General features: G+C 42.9%; 1 protein-coding gene across 2 annotated transcripts in view; it reads left to right on the forward strand.

The window, feature by feature from the left end:
* LOC134935392 (CD276 antigen homolog) overlaps positions 1-24,498 on the forward strand; it is a 92,411-nt gene extending 67,913 nt beyond the window's left edge. For both annotated transcript variants that reach the window (XM_063930484.1, XM_063930485.1), the window contains 3 exons: positions 4,556-4,894; positions 15,356-15,472; positions 24,341-24,498. In XM_063930484.1, the coding sequence (XP_063786554.1) occupies positions 4,556-4,894; positions 15,356-15,472; positions 24,341-24,387 (503 nt within the window). In that variant the 3' untranslated portion in view covers positions 24,388-24,498. The remainder of the gene's footprint in view (positions 1-4,555; positions 4,895-15,355; positions 15,473-24,340) is intronic.
* Positions 24,499-24,965: the final 467 nt, after the last annotated feature.

A 24,965-nucleotide genomic window follows, 5' to 3' on the forward strand; every position in this document is an offset into this window, starting at 1 on the left:
ACAGAAATAGATAACTGATGTGTTACATGTAGTACTAGATGGTAACTGTAACAAAATACATAAATAGATAACTGATGTGTTACATGTAGTACTAGATGGTAACTGTAACAAAATACAGAAATGGATAACTGATGTGTTACATGTAGTAGTAGATGGTAACTGTAACAAAATACAGAAATGGATAACTGATGTGTTACATGTATTACTAGATGGTAACTGTAACAAAATAAATAAATCGATAACTGATGTGTTACATGTAGTACTAGATGGTAACTGTAACAAAATACATAAATAGATAACTGATGTCTTACATGTAGTAGTAGATGGTAACTGTAACAAAATACAGAAATGGTTAACTAATGTGTTACATGTAGTAGTAGATGGTAACTGTAACAAAATACAGAAATGGATAACTGATGTGTTACATGTAGTACTAGATGGTAACTGTAACAAAATAAATAAATCGATAACTGATGTGTTACATGTAGTACTAGATGGTAACTGTAACAAAATACAGAAATGGATAACTGATGTGTTACATGTAGTACTAGATGGTAACTGTAACAAAATACATGAATGGATAACTGATGTGTTACATGTAGTACTAGATAGTAACTGTAACAAAATAAATAAATCGATAACTGATGTGTTACATGTAGTACTAGATGGTAACTGTAACAAAATAAATAAATCGATAACTGATGTGTTACATGTAGTACTAGATGGTAACTGTAACAAAATACAGAAATGGATAACTGATGTGTTACATGTAGTACTAGATGGTAACTGTAACAAAATACAGAAATAGATAACTGATGTGTTACATGTAGTACTAGATGGTAACTGTAACAAAATACATAAATGGATAACTGATGTGTTACATGCTGTACTAGATGGTAACTAACAAAATACAGAAATGGATAACTGATGTGTTACATGTAGTACTAGATGGTAACTGTAACAAAATACAGAAATGGATAACTGATGTGTTACATGTAGTACTAGATGGTAACTGTAACAAAATACAGAAATGGATAACTGATGTGTTACATGTATTACTAGATGGTAACTGTAACAAAATAAATAAATCGATAACTGATGTGTTACATGTAGTACTAGATGGTAACTGTAACAAAATACATAAATAGATAACTGATGTCTTACATGTAGTAGTAGATGGTAACTGTAACAAAATACAGAAATGGATAACTAATGTGTTACATGTAGTAGTAGATGGTAACTGTAACAAAATACAAAAATGGATAACTGATGTGATACATGTAGTACTAGATGGTAACTGTAACAAAATAAATAAATCGATAACTGATGTGTTACATGTAGTACTAGATGGTAACTGTAACAAAATACAGAAATGGATAACTGATGTGTTACATGTAGTACTAGATGGTAACTGTAACAAAATACATGAATGGATAACTGATGTGTTACATGTAGTACTAGATGGTAACTGTAACAAAATACAGAAATGGATAACTGATGTGTTACATGTAGTACTAGATGGTAACTGTAACAAAATAAATAAATCGATAACTGATGTGTTACATGTAGTACTAGATGGTAACTGTAACAAAATACAGAAATGGATAACTGATGTGTTACATGTAGTACTAGATGGTAACTGTAACAAAATACATGAATGGATAACTGATGTGTTACATGTAGTACTAGATGGTAACTGTAACAAAATACAGAAATAGATAACTGATGTGTTACATGTAGTACTAGATGGTAACTGTAACAAAATACATAAATGGATAACTGATGTCTTACATGTAGTAGTAGATGGTAACTGTAACAAAATACAGAAATGGATAACTGATGTGTTACATGTAGTACTAGATAGTAACTGTAACAAAATACATAAATAGATAACTGATGTGTTACATGTAGTACTAGATGGTAACTGTAACAAAATACATAAATAGATAACTGATGTGTTACATGTAGTACTAGATGGTAACTGTAACAAAATACATAAATGGATAACTGATGTGTTACATGTAGTACTAGATGGTAACTGTAACAAAATACAGAAATAGATAACTGATGTGTTACATGTAGTACTAGATGGTAACTGTAACAAAATACAGAAATGGATAACTGATGTGTTACATGTAGTACTAGATAGTAACTGTAACAAAATACATAAATAGATAACTGATGTGTTACATGTAGTACTAGATGGTAACTGTAACAAAATACATAAATAGATAACTGATGTGTTACATGTAGTACTAGATGGTAACTGTAACAAAATACATAAATGGATAACTGATGTGTTACATGTAGTACTAGATGGTACCTGTAACAAAATACAGAAATAGATAACTGATGTGTTACATGTAGTACTAGATGGTAACTGTAACAAAATACAGAAATGGATAACTGATGTGTTACATGTAGTACTAGATGGTAACTGTAACAAAATACATAAATGGATAACTGATGTGTTACATGTAGTACTAGATGGTAACTGTAACAAAATACATAAATGGATAACTGATGTGTAACATGTAGTACTAGATAGTAACTGTAACAAAATACATAAATAGATAACTGATGTGTTACATGTAGTACTAGATGGTAACTGTAACAAAATACATAAATGGATAACTGATGTGTTACATGCTGTACTAGATGGTAACTAACAAAATACAGAAATGGATAACTGATGTGTTACATGTAGTACTAGATGGTAACTGTAACAAAATACATAAATAGATAACTGATGTGTTACATGTAGTACTAGATGGTAACTTTAACAGAATACAGAAATGGATAAAGTGAAAAGAAACAAAACTATCTATGTATTATATACAGCAAAATTGTCAAAAACAGTATTATAAAAAGCACTATAAACCAAGTTGTTCATTAAGACCTTTTGAGACTAGTGTTTCTAGTTTAATAATCCAGCGCAATTCTACTGTAATTGTAGCAGGCAGCATGACCTGTCACTGCCACTAATTAACGGCGGCACTTGATCTATTATCCAGTGCACTGAAAGTTGGTGTTCCCAACATGCTTCTGCGGGACTTGACTCCGCCCAAGTTATGCAACACAATCTGCAGGGAAACCTAATTGCGGCAGAGATTCTAACGGATTGTGGTGCAGGTTTGACTGTATTTCTACCACATATACCCTTTTTCTTTTCAGTTCAATGATCTGCAGTTTTCTGTAAGCATCTGCTTCTCTTTGATTATCAACAAGTCATAGAGGCAAATGCATAGGGCTGCAGACGTAGATCTCAGGACCAGCTGCTCCTCCCATGGGCAGCTGTACGTGGCTTGAATTAGTAGCCCCAAGCATCTTTTTGTGTTAATTCCTGTAGAAAAAGTGGAAATATTGTTTACAATTTTTTTCTGTGCTCAATGTGTACAATATAAAATATACATAACAATACAGGTTGAGTATCCCATATCCAAATATTCCAAAATACGGAATATTCCGAAATACGGACTTTTTTGAGTGAGAGTGAGATAGTAAAATTTTTGTTTTTTGATGGCTCAATGTACACAAAATTTGTTTAATACACAAAGTTATTAAAAATATTGTATTAAATGACCTTCAGGCTGTGTGTATAAGGTGTATATGAAACATAAATTAATTGTGTGAATGTAGACACACTTTGTTTAATGCACAAAGTTATAAAAAATATTGGCTAAAATTACCTTCAGGCTGTGTGTATAAGGTGTATATGTAACATAAATGCATTCTGTGCTTAGATTTAGGTCCCATCACCATGATATCTCATTATGGTATGCAATTATTCCAAAATATGGAAAAATCCAATATCCAAAATACTTCTGGTCCCAAGCATTTTGGATAAGGGATACTCAATCTGTATTAGCTGGCACTACTCTCATTGTAAAATTAGTTCAGCTGAGTAATTACAGACATCCACGTGAGTGAAGCAGTTTGTCTTTTTATTGGGCATGTGAAGGGTGATATAGCACTGAAAAAAAGCGCATGTGTATGGGTGTGGTATTGAAGGTCGACAGTAAACTAGGTCGACAATGTCTAGGTCGACCACTATTGGTCGACAGTAACTAGGTCGACAGGGTGTCTAGGTCAAACATGTTCTAGGTCGACAGGTCAAAAGGTCGACATGAGTTTTTAATGTTATTTTGGTGTCGTTTTCTTCGTAGAGTGACGGGAACCCTAGTTAGTGCACCGCGTCCCATCGCATGGCTCGCTTCGCTCACCATGCTTCGGGCATGGTGCCTTTGCTCCGCTACCGCTTCGCTCGGCACAGATTACCGTTCCAATCATAGTCCACGTGGATTATTAAGTATGAAAAGGTTCAAAAAAAGAAAACAATTGTGAAAAACTCATGTCGACCTTTTGACCTGTCGACCTAGAACATGTCGACCTAAAGACCCTGTCGACCTAGACACCCTGTCGACCTAGTTACTGTCGACCAATAGTGGTCGACCTAGACATTGTCGACCTAGTTACTGTCGACTTAGAGACCGGATTCCCATGTGTATAATGTCTTCCTCTTCTTCTAAAGAATTGAAAACTTCTTGTTTTTCAGCCTCTAGCAACAGAATCGTCACTGGGATTATAGATGAGAATGTGATTCTGCCTTGTACTGTCACACATAAGGAGGACTTTTCATATAATACAGTGAAGGTTATGTGGAGAATGAAAGACCTTCGGGTGCACTATTTTATTTCTGGAGTATTTAAGGAGGACCTTCAGTGTAAGACATTTTCAGGAAGAACTCAACTTTTTCCAGAAGAGTTTCCTAAGGGAAATATGTCACTGTTACTTAAAAATATACAATCATCTGATGCTGGGACATATGATTGTTTTGTACTTCTTCAGGAGTATCCTTTTCATTTTGTAACAAACGTGGAACTTGTGGTTCAAGGTAAGAAAGGCTATATATGGTACAGTATAAACTTTAGAATTGATATCATATCAGTGATAAATTTTGCTATGTATAAACTCCCCTAAATAATTATGGTGCATAAGCAGTGAGTTAAACATAATTTACAGTAGGGAATGCATTATCCTTTATACAATGTATGTATTATTAACAACATATTAACCTTATGCATTTTTACAATTTAATTTCCAATATAAAATATATAGCAAGAGAGTAACTAGATCCATAGAGGTCCCAGTAACTGCTACTGGGTCTGGCAAAACAGGGGGCATGTAATTTGGAAAATAACAATGACAAAATGACTGCATATATAGTTCAGACTAATTTTCCATATTCGCGGCTAATCCGCCGATACCTAAAGAAGTCAGAAAATGCCGTTATTCCGACTTGTCGGAAATTCTGACACTAATTGAATAGACCCATAAAGCAATTATTATGTTGCCATATTGAGTATGCACTGAGATGGAGTAGACATCACAGTTTGTAAGCATTAACCCTTAAAAATGATTTGATTAGAACTTGTCTTGGGTGGTCTTCAGTATGCCGGCTCTTGGGATCCCGGCGCACAGTATACCGGTGGCGGAATCCCGACAGCCGGCATACCAACACTTATTCTCCCTCGTGGGGGTCCACGACCCCCCTGGAGGGAGAATAAAATAGCGTGGCACGCGTAGCGCGCCACCGTGCCTGCAGTGTGGCAAGCGCAACGAGCCCGCAAGGGGCTCATTTGCGCTCGCCACACTGTCGGTATGTCAGCGGTCGGGCTCCCGGCGCCGGTATGCTGGTCACCGGGAGCCCGACCGCCGGCATACCATACTACACCCCTTGTCTTGATAAGTAAAACTTTAACAGCACTAATTTCTCTGATTAAAAAACTGTTTTTGTATTTCCTACAGTTATAGTTGAAAAAAAATAGGGTGGGATTTAACCTGTTATTTCAACAATACAGAGTCAATGATAAAAGTTAAATAAAAAAATTAGGCATTTCATTATTTTCATTCAACACTGCAAGCCCTTGGTTTTGCACTTGAGTGACATAGCGGTCTGCTCGAAACTATCAATGATTCATGCAACTAAAAATGCGTCTCAATGTGTGGAGTTTCAGTAAAACCTTGAATATCTGTGCTGTTTAAGACTTAGTTGTCATATCAAAGTCACTGCTCCATCATTTGGAGGGTACACCACAGTAACATTTACATCACAGAGCTCTGTTCTTGGAGATATGACCAGCACATGACCACAGTTTAATGTCAGCTGCGGCCCTTTCACAATGACACTGATATAGATTGTGCATTGCATTTCAGTTTTATATAACCGTCCCACTGTATAAGTTCACCCTGCTTCAAATTTACAGAGCTGTGATTGAAAGATAATTCTTATGCCACCTCAGTGCCTAGACTGAAGACAATATTGGGGTGTTACCCTAACCCAAAAATGATAACAAATAGGAAAGCTGTAGTACTACTGTAGTATTGGGCCACAGCATATGCAAGTCAACAATAAATGTACATATTACAGAAATACAGAATTTGCTTAAATTAGACAGTAGTCTTCACTTCCAATGTTTCCTTCAAAGAACATATGTCCATTTAGCACCTTCTTCTATGCATTTTCACCACATGGAAATATGGGATGCAAAAGAAAAGTGTCACACCTTAGGGTTGGGTTTGGTTTGGACATGCGTTTGTGGATGGAGCTGACACAGAGGAACTTTAAATGAATTGAGGAGGCTTTAACTAGGTATGGTGCATAGACTTGAAAGAACCGTTGTGTTTTAGCAGTGACAAGCCCAGAGGCAATTATAATAAAGAATAAAACCTTTATTAAAGAACAACATCCATGATTCACTGCAGTTACTGTATGCTGACAGAAGATACCAGGTTAGCCACAGGAAGGATGACTGGAATGAAACTGGATTGGACTGAAGAAACAAAGTTCAAATAACAATAATATCCTGAATTGGACTCAGTGGTGTAACTTCATCCCAGTTTCTCAGAGGCAAGATAAATGTAGTGCCCCCCCCCTTTTACAAAAAATTATTTGTATTTTAACTGACTCCATGCCCTGTGTGAGCCATGTTCCCCTTCCCACTCTGTGAGCCATGTTCCCCTTCCCACCCTTTGAGCCATGTTCCCCTTCCCACTCTGTGTGCCATGCCCACCCTTCTGACTCTGTGAGCCATGCCCACCCTTCCCACTCTGTGAGCCATGTTCCCCTTCCCACTCTGTGAGCCATGTTCCCCTTCCCACTCTGTGAGCCATGGTCCTCATCCCCTGTGTGAGCCATGCCCGCCCTTCCCCTATGTGAGCCATGCCCGTCCTTCCCCAGGTGAGCCATGCCCGTCCTTCCCCTGGGTGAGCCATGCCCACCCTTCCCCTGTGTAAGCCATGTCCCACTTCCCACTGTATGAGACACAGAGACAGGGAGAGGGAGAGAGACACAGAGACAGGGGAATAGAGAGAAAGGGAGAGAGACAGGGAGGGAGATAAAGACAGTGAGAGAGACAGAGATGGAGAGAGAAGCAGAAACAGGGAGAGAGACAGAGATGGGGAGAGAGAGACAGATATTTGGAGAGAGAGATGAGGGAGCCAGAGAGACAGGTAGAGGGAGAGAGAGACACAGAGACAGGGAAAGAAAGAAAGAAAGGGAGAGAGACAGGGAGGGGAGATAAAGACAGGGAGAGAGACAGAGATGGAGGGAGAGAGACACAGAAACAGGGAGAGAGAGATAGAGATGGGGAAAGAGAGAGAAACAGAGATGGGTAGAGAGAGAGAGATAAGGGAGAGAGACAGGGAGAGGGAGAAAGACAGGGACACAGAGACAGGGAAAGGGAGATAGAGACAGGTAGAGGACAGAGATGCAGAGATGGAGAGAGACAGAGATGGGGAGCAAGACTGAGAGAGACAGGGAGAGAGACAGGGACACAGAGACAGTGAAAGGTAGATAGAGGGAGAGGGAGACAGAGAGAGATGAGGGACACAGGATGAGGTGGCCGGAAATGTCTGCCGCTCTGCGGGACGCTGGGAGATGAAGAGGGCACCAGGGGTGCCACACACTGGCGCTCCTCCTAATGTGGTGGATGTGGTCTCACCCTAGAGTTGGTCAGCTTTCTCCACACTTACCCTGCTTGTGTGCCATGGTGCCCACTGGGAGCTGCGCTGATGCTTTCTGCAGTGTGTCTGATGCGGTGCTTCTTCCAGTCTCGCTGTCTGTGCCATGTCCCCCTCTCTCAGGACGGCTGGTCACGGTGGCAGCTCCTCCTCTGTGTCTCCAGTCTCTGCCCTGATCCTCCCACTATTGTTTCCACCTCCCCTTATCTTGCGTATTCTACAGCACTTTTATGTGTCCTCGCTTTCGGAGCCGTGGTTCCTGGGGTGTGTTGAATGCACACCAGCATTGTTCCGTTGTCCCATGTCTCCTATGCTTCCGGGTCTTGCAAGAGGGGGTCTTTTAGTGACGTCTTCCCCTCCACTAAGAATCAAAGTCTCAGAGGGAGAGTGGCCCATTGATGCTAATTGGTGCTCCCCATCTGCTCTGTGGATCTTCTACTGAAGCAAGAAGGGTAGGGTTGGGAGACAATGGAGGAGACAGGTACCCAGAACAGACTCCATTGCCTGCAGGAGTTCCGCCCCTGATTGGACTGTAGAAGACAAATTTCAAGTAACAATAATATCAGAAATGAAACTGGATTGGACTGTAGAAGACAAAGTTCAAATAACAATAATATCCAAAATGAAACTGGATTGGACTGTAGTGCTGACCGGGCTTGATCTGGACTCTTGACACTTGACAGTATTAAAGTAAGACACAGTTCAAATGACAATAGTATCCGAAATGGAACCAGAATGGACTGGAGTGTTCACCGGGCTTGATCAGGAATCTTAACACTGGCAGTATTGCAGAAAGACACTGAAGTAAGGCAAAGTACAAATAGCAATGGTATCCGGAATGGAATCGGGACGGACTGGATCATACAAAGTCACTAGAATGAAGGAGCTCAGCACAGAGCTGTTATTTCCTGGATAGAGACTGTTGTACTGATGAAGTGGTAAGCCCAGGAAGTTACCTTTATACGTTGCAGTGTGTATTCATTGGATGTTGCAGTCAGCTGACGAAAGGAGCTCCAGGATTGGACAATGGAGGATCAGATGATGGCATCCAAGATGGCAGTGCCCATGTCTGAATTTGGTGGGAAACTGTGACTAGGCCCAAGCACCAGGAAGTGAGCACAATGAGAAATAAACACTGAAACAATGGAAGACAGTGCTGTGAAGTGCTATGCACAGAAGACTTAATGCTGGATCAGTGCTGGTGGACTTCTGAGAGCGATGTGTGAATACAGCGTGCATGGACCTTTGCGCCAGCCAGGACAGACATTGCATAGGTAAGAAAGTACTTTTAAAAGTCTGAAGTGTGACAAGAAGATAAATCCAAAAATGTTGTATTGCTGATTAATAACACACCCAGTGCTTGAATTGTGTAAGATAATAATAATAATTATTGTTTATTTATTTGGTTCCACAAGGGTTCCACAGTGCCTAACAAAGTACATAGACAAATGAGCAGAACAAGAAAACAGTGAACAGAAAACAAGACATTGCAGGATAAGGACATGGTTTATAAACATTGCTGCTTCAGTTGTCATACGACTCAAATACACAGCAGGGATACAGCAACCAAGGGTTAGGTGCCATTGTAAGAAGTATGAAGTAGATGATAATGTAAGTAAGAGAAGGAAAAGCACATGAGGAGAGAGGACCTTGCATGTGAGAGCTTACATTCTAAAGGGGAGAGACAGACAGGAGTGACACAGAAGGGGTAAACAGTGAGCATGGAACAGAGGTTTAGGATGAGAGGTGGATGGGTTTGCTGATGAAGTGGGTCTTTAGAGCCTGTCTGTAGTTTTCTCGAGAGGTGGAGACACTGATAGGGAGAGTTAGAGAATTCCAAAGATAGGGAGCAGTAGTGTAAAATCTTGGAGGTGGGAGTTGGAGGAAGTACTTAGTTGGCAGAAGAGATAGTATGCATTTGTGGAGTGAAGAGGGCAGAAGGGAGTGTGAAGTGAGATGAATGCAGATATGTAAATGGAGAGTGATGGGTAAGGGCTTTGTAGGTGAGTGTGAGAAGCTTAAATTGGATTCTAAAGGGGGAAGGTGAACCAGTGTAGGGCTGGTAGGAAAAGGGGAAGCAGATGTAGTACATTTGGAGAGGAAGATGAGTCAGGCAGCAGCATTGAGGACAGATTGGAGTGAAGAGAGACAGTAGTCAGGGAGGCCAGATAGGAGGAGGTTACAGTAGTTACAGTGGGATATGCTCTTCCATCACCCTTTCCTAATGTGAAGTGAAAGCTATGTACATTGGGGGATGGCCGTCCCATTTTCAGTATTACACTCCCTGATTTCAAATGAAGTTGAGAAGTTTCAAGCCTTACCTTATACTGTTGTACACAACTTACCCTTCTTTTCTGGTAAAGCCTCCATATCATAATGTCAATGTAGACAAATTCACCATATCACGGTTTAAGGAGATAAACAGTGCTCACATAAAAAGCAAACCTTAATTAACAATGCAAGTAGAAAAGTATTGCAGTAAAATATAATTGCAGGGTGATCTTCTACCAGAGATAAAGATGTAATCAAAGCTCCAAAAGGTTTCTGTGTTCCCGAGTAAAATCACAGAACCAAGGAGGGAGATCCTTCTGCTGTACCAGACTCTCCTCTCCTAATGTGTTTTCATTCTTGGATAGGTCTTCATCAAGGTTATCCTTGAGGAAAACCTCTCAAAGGTCTAAACACATTGTGGGATGGTAGTCTAGGGCTGTAATTATTCAACTATAGCATGCTAAGGGGCATGATATAGTATACAGTACTTACTATAGTAGTCTTCTTGAATAGAAATTTGAATGTCTATGGTGAATCTTATTAGTCAATAATAAACAATAAATCAGATTTCTTTTGACATGAGGTAAACTATATTTGTGAGATACCACTAAACTGGCATCTACCTGATATACAACAAATACATTTTAAGGGTCTACTACTATATCCCAGCTGTCCGGATCCCAGCACCCAGCATACCGGCATTGGGATCCCAACCACTGGAATGCCGGCAGTGGGGCATGTACAAATAAACCCCTTTCGGCTCACTGCACTCACCATGCTGCAGGCACAGTGGCGCACTACATGCGCCATGCTATTTATTCTCCCTCCAGGGGTGTCATGGACACCCCAAGAGGGAGGATAGTTTTCGGTCTCCCAGCGGTCGGGATCCCGGCGACAGTATGCTGAGCGCCAGGATCCCGACAGCCGGGATATCGAATGCTTCCCACATTTTAACTAGCATGTACATTGTTATCGATGATGCTAGTAAATCAGACTGTTTCATTGTTGTGAAATCACATCCATTTAAATGTTTTGAACAATAATATGGCTGATATACTAAAATACACTTATTGAAGGAGACATAAGTGCAGGTTACACAGAAACTGCAATATATTCATTACACCATGGGGGTCATTCTGAGATGATCGCTCGCTGCCGTTTTTCACAGCCCAGCAAACAGGTTACTACTGCGCATGCATATGCACTGCAATGCGCAGGCATGTCGTACGGGTACAAAGCGGATCGTTGCTGGGTGATGGATTTAATTAAGAATCCATTTGCACAGCCAATCGCAAGGAGATTGACAGGAAGAGGGTGTTTGTAGGTGGCAACTAACCATTTTCAGGAAGTGTTTGGAAAAACGCAGGCGTGTTCAAGCGTTTGCAGGGTGCGTGTCTGACGTCAATTCCGGGACCAAAAAGACTGAAGTGATCGCAAGGGCTGAGTAAGTCCAGAGCTACTCAGAAACTGCAAAAAAACTTTTTTGTCCAGCTCGGCTGCACACGCGTTCGCACACTTGCAAAGCAAAAATACACTCCCCCATGGGCGGCAACTATGCGCTTGCACAGCTTCTAAAAGTATCTAGCGAGCGATCAACTCGGAATGACCTCCCATGTTCCACTAAATTGGGTCAAATGTGGTTGGTTTTGGAGATAGACAGACCTTATATTTGTTAGAAAGATTGTTTCTGACTTAAATATAAGATTGGATGCTCTACCCCCTTAAATTCCAGACACAATTCAGCCCTCAAGCCATCATTAGAAGCCTCCATTTGGACATGAACTGTTAAGAGAAGTCAGGAGGTTTCAACACTGGGCTTACAGAGCAATTGTTTGACTGAGTCTAAAGCTAAGTCACATTCAGGATTTATTTCATAAATTTGTCAAGCTTGCTAGCATCAGTGAAATAACCTGAGTAATAAACCTCCTGTAATATCCTGCCAGTAACAGAAAAAAACACAACTTCTTCTTTGTGGTGGGCACAAGCCTGCATCTTATTTATCAAAGGCTTAAAACAACCCTGCCTGCCATGTAACCCAAGTATTTGGTCTTGTATCATATTGAGACTACAGTACACTCACCTTTCTAAAATCCACACAGAAACAGATACTCCCATCAGCCTTGGGAACAACTCAATGAGGCTACACCATTCACCATTGGACTTTTCTTTTACCCCTACTTTTAACAATTCTTTCACTTGTTAAATAACTTGTTCACACTGGTCAACTGGTAACCTATTATGCCTTTGGTGAACAGCCATCTCAAGTGGGTCACAATGTTATGTTGTATCAAAGTCATTATCTGCCAAGTATCTGAAAATCGTAATATACAGTATCTGGAAAGCCAGATAACTTTTCTGTTCTAATGTTTAAAAAGTCATCCACAACCCAAGTCATTGGCAAAATATTCATGGACAGTTGACCTAGATCACTTCCACCCTCAGCGGGATGAGCCAACAACGGCTCCTGTTCTTTCTATGCCTTCAATCATGGTTTTCCGCTTTGGGTATCTGGTTAGCAAATATCATAATTTTAGTCTCCTATTCTATGAATTGCAGAAAGAGAACCCTGACATGTTACTAATTGCTAATTGACCAACCAAATATAAGCAATTTTGCATGTCCATAATGTACTGTAGGACACACTGTCCTGTCAGCTGTTCCTTCCAATAATGTCGCAAGAAATCTATAACAACACACCCCTAAGGAAACTCAAAGAATGAAAACCTAATAGAAGCTTGGGGTACCTCTCAGACAGCAAACAGCAAGTAAGGAAAAAGTTCATGTCAGTGTCTCTCTGTCTCCATATATTGTCTCAACATGGATTGCCAAAGTCAGTTTCTCCATGTGATGAATCCTGACCTATTATGCCAGTTGTGGTGGAAGTATTTAAATAAACTGCTGTAGCACAATCACCTCCACTAATTGTTCAGGAGTACTATGTGCAGGCTGCAATCACTTAGAAGCATAGTGCATCAATCGTTGTACCAAAGCCCATGGCCTGACGAAGAATTATAAAACTCAGATCGGAATCTCTGGATCAACTTAGAGGTATTACATTATAGTAGTTTTGCAGTATAGTAGTATCATAACATTAGTGGTATCAGCATAGTGGCCCTCATTACGAGTTGATTGCTCGCTAGCTGCTTTTAGCAGCAGTGCAAACGCTAGGCCGCTGCCCTCTGGGAGTGTATCTTAGCTTAGCCGAATTGCAAACGAAAGATTAGCAGAACTGCTACTAAATAATTTGCTGCAGTTTCTGAGTAGCTCCAGACCTACTCCTAGACTGCGATCACCTCCGTCCGTTTAGTTCCTGGTTTGACGTCACAAACACGCCCTGCGTTGGGCCAGCCACTCCTGCGTTTATACCTGGCACGCCTGCGTTTTTTAGCACACTCCTTGAAAATGGCCAGTTTCCGCCCAGAAACACCCACTCCTGTCAATCACACCATGATCACTCGAGCGAGGAAAAAACGTAGCTCGAGCTTGTGTAAATCTACAAAATTTTGTGTGAAAGTACTTAGCGCATGCGCGCTGCGTACCATGCGCATGCGCGCTGCGTACCATGCGCATGCGCATTTTTGCCGTTTTTTTTACTTAATCGCTTCACTGCGAAAATCGGCAGCGAGCAAATAACTCGGAATGACCACCAGTATTAGCATAGCATTATCACAGCATAGCAGGATTCCAGCATATTACTTAAAGATTTACTATATAGGCCTTTTGTCCATCACAGAACAAACACAATTTAACCAATAGCCTTAAGTAGGGCTTGAAATAACAGTCATTTGGTTTTTCTTCTATCTTTTTTTTATTTTTATTTGGCTAAAGCAAAACATTCTAAACTCATATATTAAGATAATGGGGATTATTCAGAGATGAACGCAGATTTGTTCATCTCTGCACATGCTGAGTGCCGCCCAGCACAGGACAAGGTCAACCAGCATGTGTGAGGCCGCCCTCCAATGCGTCTGCAATTAGATTGAGAACGCATTGGATCTAAGGTTGACTGCGCTGTTTTTTATCAGAGCAGCTGCGTGGGATGTCACGAATCTGCCCCATAAAACGGTCCTGGCCTCCCCCGTTCGCCCCACCCCGAACCTCCAACAACATGTCACCGCCCCGCAAATGTCCACCGCTGTCAACCATATTGAGGTCGCATACATCGGGGGATATGACTACAATGTGTGTGTCCGCTGAGCTGATGCGCATGCGACAATGCTTCCATTCCCGCCCCCCCCCCCTCCAGGTCTTAAACTGCGTTCTGAAGAGAATTCAGTTTAGGACCTTGCACATGAGCGTACCGGAGTACGCACATGCACAGATGTGCAAAAATCACTTCATAGCGATTTTCACACATCAGCGACGGGCTCTGAATTAGGCCCTAAATTCTAATGTACCCACTTAGATCAAGCAGAGGTGATCGCAGCCCAGAGATGCTCATAGCATCTCACTGGGCTCCCAGGGTGCACACGCGCAGTCCACAAAAAGATTCAGCCTGCAATCAGTGCCACTGCAGTGATCCAGTCTGAATTAGCCCCATTAACTGCTGGCGGACAGCCTCCCTCTCCCACCCTCTCTTCCTCTCCTACACCGACTACCCTTTCCATCACATACTGTACACACGTGATATATTTTATTTCACTTGGTTTCTTTGCTGTCAGTTCCTTGCTATTAGATAGCCTGTGAATTTGCTGTTCTTCATTTGTCTTTAATGTACTGTATCTTCTATTATTGCAAACTAATAAAGACATTTTGTATGATAATATGATTGTGAAAGTAGTTTATATAATATGGAATGTCATTTTATGAATAACATCACCAGGAAATCATCAGCAGTGTGTCTACTTACTGCAATCTCAGAATTCAGAAGTTTTGTTTCAGTTTTGTATTTAATGGTGGAATAAAGTAAGTTTTATTAATCATCTTACTCACATTTCTCTATCATTTATACTATAATAACCATTTACTGTGCTTTCATTTGCAACACTATAAAAAATGGTGCAACATAAATTTGTGTCCAAGGAAAATGGCTAAAATGGTTGTCTTTTCAATTATTTTTCAGATAAAACATATGGATGTGCAAATGAAACTTCACTTTCACTTGGCGTGGCAATTATCTGTCTTATCCTGGTACTGTGTGTGTTACTACGGAGAAGGAAGAGGAGCAGAGGAAGAACTGGTTGGTAGAGCTTTAGTTCACATTACAGTACATTTATGGATAGTACTAGAAGTTTGTTGTCTCCACACAGAAAAACTGAGCAGGTCCCCCATGTACATGCATGCTGTGTGGAAGCACATTTCTCTGACGTCCTAGTGGATGCTGGGAACTCCGTAAGGACCATGGGGAATAGCGGCTCCGCAGGAGACTGGGCACAAAAGTAAAGCTTTAGGACTACCTGGTGTGCACTGGCTCCTCCCCCTATGACCCTCCTCCAAGCCTCAGTTAGATTTTTGTGCCCGGCCGAGAAGGGTGCACACTAGGGGCTCTCCTGAGCTTCTTAGTGAAAGTTTAGTTTTAGGTTTTTTATTTTCAGTGAGACCTGCTGGCAACAGGCTCACTGCATCGAGGGACTAAGGGGAGAAGAAGCGAACTCACCTGCGTGCAGAGTGGATTGGGCTTCTTAGGCTACTGGACACCATTAGCTCCAGAGGGACCGAACACAGGCCCAGCCTCGGAGCTCGGTCCCAGAGCCGCGCCGCCGGCCCCCTTACAGAGCCAGAAGCAAGAAGAGGTCCGGAAAAATCGGCGGCAGAAGACATCCTGTCTTCACCAAGGTAGCGCACAGCACTGCAGCTGTGCGCCATTGCTCCTCAGCACACTTCACACTTCGGTCACTGAGGGTGCAGGGCGCTAGGGGGGGGCGCCCTGAGCAGCAATAAAAACACCTTGGCTGGCGAAAATACATCACATATAGCCCCCAGGGCTATATGGATGAATTTTAACCCCTGCCAGATTCCACAGAAAAACGGGAGAAAAGGCCGCCGAGAAGGGGGCGGAGCCTATCTCCTCAGCACACTGGCGCCATTTTCTCTCACAGCTCCGTTGGAGGGAAGCTCCCTGGCTCTCCCCTGCAGTTACTACACTACAGAAAGGGGTTAAAAAAGAGAGGGGGGCACTAATTAGGCGCAGTATAACAATACAGCAGCTATAAGGGGAAAAACACTTATATAAGGTTATCCCTGTATATATATAGCGCTCTGGTGTGTGCTGGCATACTCTCCCTCTGTCTCCCCAAAGGGCTAGTGGGGTCCTGTCCTCTATCAGAGCATTCCCTGTGTGTGTGCTGGGTGTCGGTACGTTGTGTCGACATGTATGAGGAGGTAAATGAGGTGGAGGCGGAGCAATTGCCTGTAACAGAGATGTCACCCCCTAGGGAGTCGACACCTGAGTGGATGAGCTTATGGAAGGAATTATGTGACAGTGTCAGCTCTTTACAAAAGATTGATGACATGAGACAGCCGGCGACTCAGCCTGTGCCTGTCCAGGTGTCTCAAAAGCCATCTGGGGCTCTAAAACGCCCGTTACCGCAGATGGCAGATACAGACGCCGACACGGATACTGACTCCAGTGTCGACGATTAAGAGACGAATGTGACTTCCAGTAGGGCCACACGTTACATGATTGAGGCTATGGAAAATGTTTTTACACATTTCTGATAATACCAGTACCACTAAAAAGGGTATTATGTTGGGTGAGAAAAAACTGCCTGTAGTTTTTCCTGCATCTGAGGAATTAAATGAAGTGTGTGATGATGCGTGGGTTTCCCCCCGATAAAAACTGTTAATTCCTAAAAAGTTATTAGCATCATACCCCTTCCCGCCAGAGGATAGGGCACGTTGGGAAACACCCCTTAGGGTGAATAAAGCGCTCACACGCTTGTCTAAACAGGTGGCACTACCGTCCCCGGATACGGCCGCCCTTAAGGAACCTGCTGACAGAAAGCAGTAAAATATCCTAAAATGTATATACATTCACACGGGTGTGATACTGCGACCAGCAATCGCCTCAGCCTGGATGTGCAGTGCTGGGGTGGCTTGGTCGGATTCCCTGACTGACAATATTGATACCCTAGATAGGGACAGTATATTACTAACTATAGAGCATTTTAAAGGATGCATTTCTATATATGCGTGATGCACAGAGGGATATTTGCCGACTGGCATCAAGAGTAAGTGCGCTGTCCATTTCTGCCAGAAGAGGGTTATGGACAAGACAGTGGTCAGGTGATGCTGATTCCAAAAGGCATATGGAAGTATCGCCTTATAAAAGGGAGGAGTTATTTGGGGTAGGTCTAACAGACCTGGTGGCCACGGCAACGGCTGGAAAATCCACATTTTTACCCCAGGTAGCTTCTCAACCTAAGAAGACGCCATATTATCAGGCGCAGTCCTTTCGGCCCCATAAGGGCAAGCGGGCAAAAGGCGCCTCATTTCTGCCCCGTGGCAGAGGGAGAGGGAAAAGGCTGCAGCAAACAGCCAATTCCCAGGAACAAAAGCCCTCTCCCGCCTCCGCAAAGTCCTCAGCATGACGCTGGGGCTTTACAAGCGGTCTCAGGCACGGTGGGGGCCCGTCTCAAGAAATTCGAGACGTCTCCCCCTCGCCGTTTCATAGAGTCTGCTTTACCGACGTCTCCCTCAGACAGGGAGACAGTATTGCAAGCCATTCACAGGCTGTATTCCCAGCAGGTGATAATCAAGGTACCCCTCCTGCAACAGGGAAAGGGGTATTATTCCACACTATTTGTGGTACCGAAGCCGGACGGCTCGGTGAGACCAATTTTAAATCTAAAATCCTTGAACACTTACATACAAAGGTTCAAATTCAAGATGGAGTCACTCAGAGCAGTGATTGCAAACCTGGAAGAAGGGGACTATATGGTCTCTCTGGACATCAAAGATGCTTACCTACATTGTCCCAATTTACCCTTCTCACCAAGGGTACCTCAGGTTTGTGGTACAGAACTGTCACTATCAGTTTCAGACGCTGCCGTTTGGATTGTCCACGGCACCCCGGGTCTTTACCAAGGTAATGGCCGAAATGATGATACTCCTTCGAAAGAAGGGAGTTTTAGTTATCCCTTACTTGGACGATCTCCTGATAAGGGCAAGATCCAGGGAACAGTTGGAAGTCGGGGTAGCACTATCTCAGATAGTGCTGCGGCAGCACGGTTGGATTCTCAATATTCCAAAATCGTAGCTGATCCCGACGACACGTCTTCTATTCCTAGGGATGATCCTGGACACAGTCCAGAAAAAGGTGTTTTCTCCCGGAGGAGAAAGCCAGGGAGTTATCCGAACTAGTCAGAAACCTCCTAAAACCAGGCCAAGTGTCAGTGCATCAGTGCACAAGGGTCCTGGGAAAAATGGTGGCTTCCTACGAAGCAATTCCATTCGGCAGATTCCACGCAAGAACTTTCCAGTGGGACCTGCTGGACAAATGGTCCGGATCGCATCTTCAGATGCATCAGCGGATAACCCTGTCACCAAAGACAAGGGTGTCTCTCCTGTGTTGGTTGCAGAGTGCTCATCTTCTAGAGGGCCGCAGATTCGGCATTCAGGACTGGGTCCTGGTGACCACGGATGCCAGCCTGCGAGGCTGGGGAGCAGTCACACAGGGAAGAAATTTCCAGGGCTTGTGGTCAAGCCTGGAGACATCACTTCACATAAATATTTTGGAGCTAAGGGCCATTTACAATGCCCTAAGCCAAGCAAGACCTCTGCTTCAAGGTCAGCCGGTGCTGATCCAGTCGGACAACATCACGGCAGTCGCCCACGTAAACAGACAGGGCGGCACAAGAAGCAGGAGGGCAATGGCAGAAGCTGCAAGGATTTTTCGCTGGGCGGAAAATCATGTGATAGCACTGTCAGCAGTGTTCATTCCGGGAGTGGACAACTGGGAAGCAGACTTCCTCAGCAGGCACGACCTCCACCCGGGAGAGTGGGGACTTCACCCAGAAGTCTTCCACATGATTGTAAACCATTGGGAAAAACCAAAGGTGGACATGATGGCGTCCCGCCTAAACAAAAAATTGGACAGGTATTGCGCCAGGTCAAGGGACCCTCAGGCAATAGCTGTGGACGCTCTGGTAACACCGTGGGTGTACCAGTCAGTGTATGTGTTCCCTCCTCTTCCTCTCATACCAAAAGTACTGAGAATTATAAGATGGAGGGGAGTAAGAACTATACTCGTGGCTCCGGATTGGCCAAGAAGGACTTGGTACCCGGAACTTCAAGAGATGCTCACGGAGGACCCGTGGCCTCTACCTCTAAGAAGGGACCTGCTCCAGCAAGGACCCTGTCTATTCCAAGACTTACCGCGGCTGCGTTTGACGGCAGGGCGGTGGAACGCCGGATCCTGAAGGAAAAAGGCATTCCGGATGAAGTCATCCCTACCCTGGTCAAGCCAGGAAGGATGTAACCGCAAAGCATTTTCACCGCATTTGGCGAAAATATGTTGCGTGGTGCGAGGCCAGTAAGGCCCCGATGGAGGAATTTCAACTAGGTCGATTCCTGCATTTCCTGTAAACAGGAGTGTCTGTGGGCCTAAAATTGGGGTCCATTAAGGTTCAAATTTCGGCCCTGTCAATTTTCTTCCAGAAAGAACTAGCTTCACTACCTGAAGTTCAGACGTCTGTAAAAGGGGTACTGCATATACAGCCTCCTTTTGTGCCTCCAGTGGCACCTTGGGATCTCAATATAGTTTTGGGGTTCCTAAAGTCACATTGGTTTGAACCACTTGAATCTGTGGAGTTAAAATATCTCACATGGAAAGTGGTCATGTTGGTGACCCTGGCCTCGGCCAGGCACGTGTCAGAATTGGCGGGCTTTATCCTGTAAAAGCCCTTATCTGATCTTCCATTCAGACAGGGCGGAATTGAGGACTCGTCCTCATTTTCTCCCTAAGGTGGTTTCAGTGTTTCATCTGAACCAACCTATTGTGGTACCTGCGGCTACTAGTGACTTGGAGGACTCCAAGTTGTGGGACGTAGTCAGGGCCTTGAAAATATATGTTTCCAGGACGGCTGGAGTCAGGAAATCTGACTCGCTGTTTATCCTGTATGCACCCAACAAGCTGGGTGCTCCTGCTTCTAAGCAGACTATTGCTCGTTGGATTTGTAGTACAATTCAGCTTGCACATTCTGTGGCAGGCCTGCCACAGCCAAAATCTGTAAAAGCCCATTCCACACGGAAAGTGGGCTCATCTTGGGCGGCTGCCCGAGGGGTCTCGGCTTTACAACTTTGCCGAGCAGCTACTTGGTCAGGGGCAAACACGTTTGCTAAATTCTACAAATTTGATACCCTGGCTGAGGAGGACCTGGAGTTCTCTCATTCGGTGCTGCAGAGTCATCCGCACTCTCCCGCCCGTTTGGGAGCTTTGGTATAATCCCCATGGTCCTTACGGAGTTCCCAGCATCCACTAGGACGTCAGAGAAAATAAGAATTTACTTACCGATAATTCTATTTCTCGTAGTCCGTAGTGGATGCTGGGCGCCCATCCCAAGTGCGGATTGTCTGCAATATTTGTACATAGTTATTGTTACAAAAATCGGGTTATTATTGTTGTGAGCCATCTTTTCAGAGGCTCCTCTGTTATCATGCTGTTAACTGGGTTCAGATCACAGGTTGTACGGTGTGATTGGTGTGGCTGGTATGAGTCTTACCCGGGATTCAAAATCCTTCCTTATTGTGTACGCTCGTCCGGGCACAGTATCCTAACTGAGGCTTGGAGGAGGGTCATAGGGGGAGGAGCCAGTGCACACCAGGTAGTCCTAAAGCTTTACTTTTGTGCCCAGTCTCCTGCGGAGCCGCTATTCCCCATGGTCCTTACGGAGTTCCCAGCATCCACTACGGACTACGAGAAATAGAATTATCGGTAAGTAAATTCTTATTTTCACATCATAATCCAGAGCTCAGATTCCCTATTACTTATTTGCAGTCACAATTAACCTTGTGTTTCATTGCCAGTTCCAGCACACCTTTTAGTGTATGATCTGCATTCTGTAACCTCCTGGTATAATTTGTTCTGATTGCAGAAGACTATTCTGTATATGTTTTCTTAGTCCTGCTATATACTAAATAATCTTCTCTATTGCTGACGGTCCTTTCCCTGGGGGTAATTCTGAGTTGATCGCAGCAGCAAGTTTGTTAGCAATTGGGCAAAACCATGTGCACTGCAGGGGGGGCAGATATAACATTTGCAGAGAGAGTTAGATTTGGGTGGGTTATTTTGTTTCTGTGCAGGGTAAATACTGGCTGCTTTATTTTTACACTGCAAATTAGATTTCAGTTTGAATACACCCCACCCAAATCTAACTCTCTCTGCACATGTTATATCTGCCTCCCCTGCAGTGCACATGGTTTTGCCCAACTTGGAATTACCCCCATTGTCTATTACACAATGAGGTAGATTTACTGAAACATCTAAAATGAAAAGCAATGATTCAGATAGCAACTAATCAGATTCTAGCTATCATTTCTCTATTGTATCCCAGAAATTCATAGACAGAATCTGATTGGTTGCTAAGGGCAACAACACCACTTTTCATTTTTAGACGCTTTATTAAATCTCCACCTCATCAATCTGTATGTTCATTCTGAATCTCCTGGTGACTGGCACTGAGTGCAGGAGTGGCAGGAAAATATAAAGCACTACATGAGGGACTTGATGTAACTTATTCAATTATTTGGGTACCCACAACATTTTGTCTCTCTAGGTTACCTAATGGTAGTACCAGTCCTGACTGAACAATGTTGAGGATAGGTCTAAACACTTGGACAGTAGTCCATAATGTCACCTATATGCTACCCAGGGCACCTAGCGATAACACAACTTTGACTGAGAATTCTAGAACTGAGATTATTATTATTATTCTTTATTAACAGTTTCTTATATAGCGCAGCAAATTCCATTGCACGTTACAATTGGAAACAACAGTGATAAAACAAAACTGGGTAATAACAGACAGTCATTGAGGTAGGAAGGCCCAGTTTGCAAGCTTGCAATCTACAGAGAAATAGGCATTGATACACAAGGGTAGATGTTATTCATTTCATAATGGTCCACCAGATTGCAAAGGTTCTTGGTGGGTCGTATGATATAGTTACACAGCAATGTTGGCCTGGGGTTGGGAAAGTAAACAAAGAGAAAATGTGAGGATATGTGTGGAATGTACAGTAGAGATGCAATTGGATAGTAAAGTTTATGAAGGTTATGTGGGCAGTTCTGATATTTGCTAAGCTTACCTGAAGAGGTAAGTTTTCAGGGAAAGCTTGAAGGTGGGGAGACTAGAGGAGAGTCTTATTGTGCATTGTAGGGCATTTCACAAAGTGGGGCAGCCCAAACACAGTCTTGCAATCGTGGATGGGAGCAAATAATGAGTGTGGATGAGAGACGTAGAGCTTGTGAAGAACAAAGAGGTCAGGTTGTGAGATATTTTGAGATAAGCGAAGAGATGTACGTTGATGTAGTTTGGTTAATAGACTTGTGTGTGAGTAAAAGTATTTTATAATTAATACAGTAGAATGCAGGTAACCAAAGGAGGGACTGACAGAGTGGATCCGCAGACGATGAACATCTAGCGAGGAAGATTAGCCTCGCAGAGGCATTCAGAATGGATGGTAGTGGGAGATAATGAGAGCATGGATCAGAAATTTTGCAGTGTCCTGTGTAAAGTATGGTCATATTCTGGATATGTTTTTTAGATGCATGTAGCAAGATTTAGAGACAGAATGAATGTGGGGAACAAAGGACATTTTAAAGTCAAGGATTACACCAAGGCAGTGAGCTTGGGGGTAGGAGTGATTGTTAAGTTCTCGGCAATGATAAAGATATCAGGTTGGTAACTACCATTGGTCGGTGGAAATAAAATTAATTCTGTTTTGGAAATATTAAGTTTGTGGTAGCGATATGACATCCAAGTTGAAATGGCAAAAAGTCATTCAGTGACAGGGAACAATATAGATGGTGACAATTCTGGGGAAGATAGGTAGTATTGAGTATCAGCCGCATACAGATGATACTGAAATCCAAAAGAGCTGATTAGTTTGCCAAGAGATGTGGTGTAGATTGAGCAAAGCAGATTGCCTAAGACTAAGCCTAGTGGCACTCCAACTAATAGAGGTAGCAAAGAAGAGTTGGATACAGAGAAGCAGACATTGAAAGAGCCATTAAATAGGTAGGATGAGAACGAAGAATGAGCTGTGTCTGGAAGATCTAGGGATTGTTGTGTTTGTATGAGAAGAGAGTTGTCAACAGTGTCAAAAGCAGCAGAAACATCTAGAAGAATATGAAGTGAGTAGCGGCCTTTGGACTTAGCAGTGACCAGATCATTCACTACTTTAGTTAGTGCTGTCTCTGTGGAATGTTGGGAACGGTAGCCTGATTGAAGTGGGTCCAGTAAGTTGTGTGAGTTAAGAAAGTGTGTGAGGCGAGGGTAGGCAAGTTTCTCAAGTAGCTTGGAGGGGCATGGGAGCTGACAGATGGGACGGTAGTTTAAGAGACAGTGTCAGAATTTAGTTTTTTCAGAGTGGGAGTAATCATTGCATGCTTGAACAGTGAAAGCGAGAGAGAGAGAGAGAGAGAGAGAGAGAGAGAGAGAGAGTACAGATTTTAGATAAGGTTGGGAAGAGCACAGGAGACAGAGCTTTAGTTATTTGTGTGGGTACAGGATCAAGAGGAGAGGTAGTAGAGTAGGATGATGAGAAGAGCATAGATACAGTACTTCATTTTCATTTGTGAGATCAAATAAAGTGAAGGTGCCAGAGGGTTCAGGTAGGGAATTGATCCGGTCACTGGCTGAGGAAGAGCATACCATTGACATTGAATGAGAGGGTTCTTTCAGCACATTTACTGTATTTTGGCTGTATTCAGTGAAGGGCAGAGCTAGTGTAAGAGGTAGCTGCTTGTGTTTTACAATTTTTAAAGATCATACAATTTTTCACTAAATGCTGCTTACCGTGAAGTGATCGCTTCTTAACTTTTAAGACCTATAATGTTATCTTGTTGGTATAGTCACTGAAAAGTTAACATTATTTGTTTTGTTTTCAGGAATATCATTAGGTAACGAGAAACAAGAAATGAAAAAGACCTTGTAATTGCACATTATACAACACAGATTATCTACAACCCAAACGAAAGAAAAAGGATAAAAGGAATCTCAAAATATGTTGTGCAAGTATTCTGATGAATAAATAAAGGAAACAAAATTTTTTAAGGCCCTTTCAATGCCCGTTGAGGACCCTTCTACTATGTCATCTATTGGAGCTTGATTTGAAGTGAGTGAAGCTCTCCTCACCCGATTTTTGTGATGGGCGTGTTGCTCACCATTGAGAGAGCTCCGCTCTGATCTGCTCCAGAGGACAGATGCTGGCAGGGAGCAGGTGCTGTCAGCTCTGATCCTGGGAGTGAAATCTGTCATCCCTGCTACCCATGTGCCCTTCCCTGATGAGTTCTGCTTAGTGCTGGGCTCCCCTGCCAGGCTGCCACTACACCCAGGAGGATGTTACCTTTTCACTGCTAGACCTTGTCCCTGCTAGGCTTTCCTGACCAGCCCCTATAGCAACCTTACCTATGGGGAGCTTGGTGCCATCACAAGCAGGTAATATACACTGCACACATTAATCTTGCTCTGCTTAGCGTGCAACATAAATAGATAGATAGATAAATAGATAGA

The sequence above is a fragment of the Pseudophryne corroboree genome, chromosome 6 (assembly GCF_028390025.1).
Source record: "Pseudophryne corroboree isolate aPseCor3 chromosome 6, aPseCor3.hap2, whole genome shotgun sequence".
NCBI lineage: Eukaryota > Metazoa > Chordata > Amphibia > Anura > Myobatrachidae > Pseudophryne > Pseudophryne corroboree.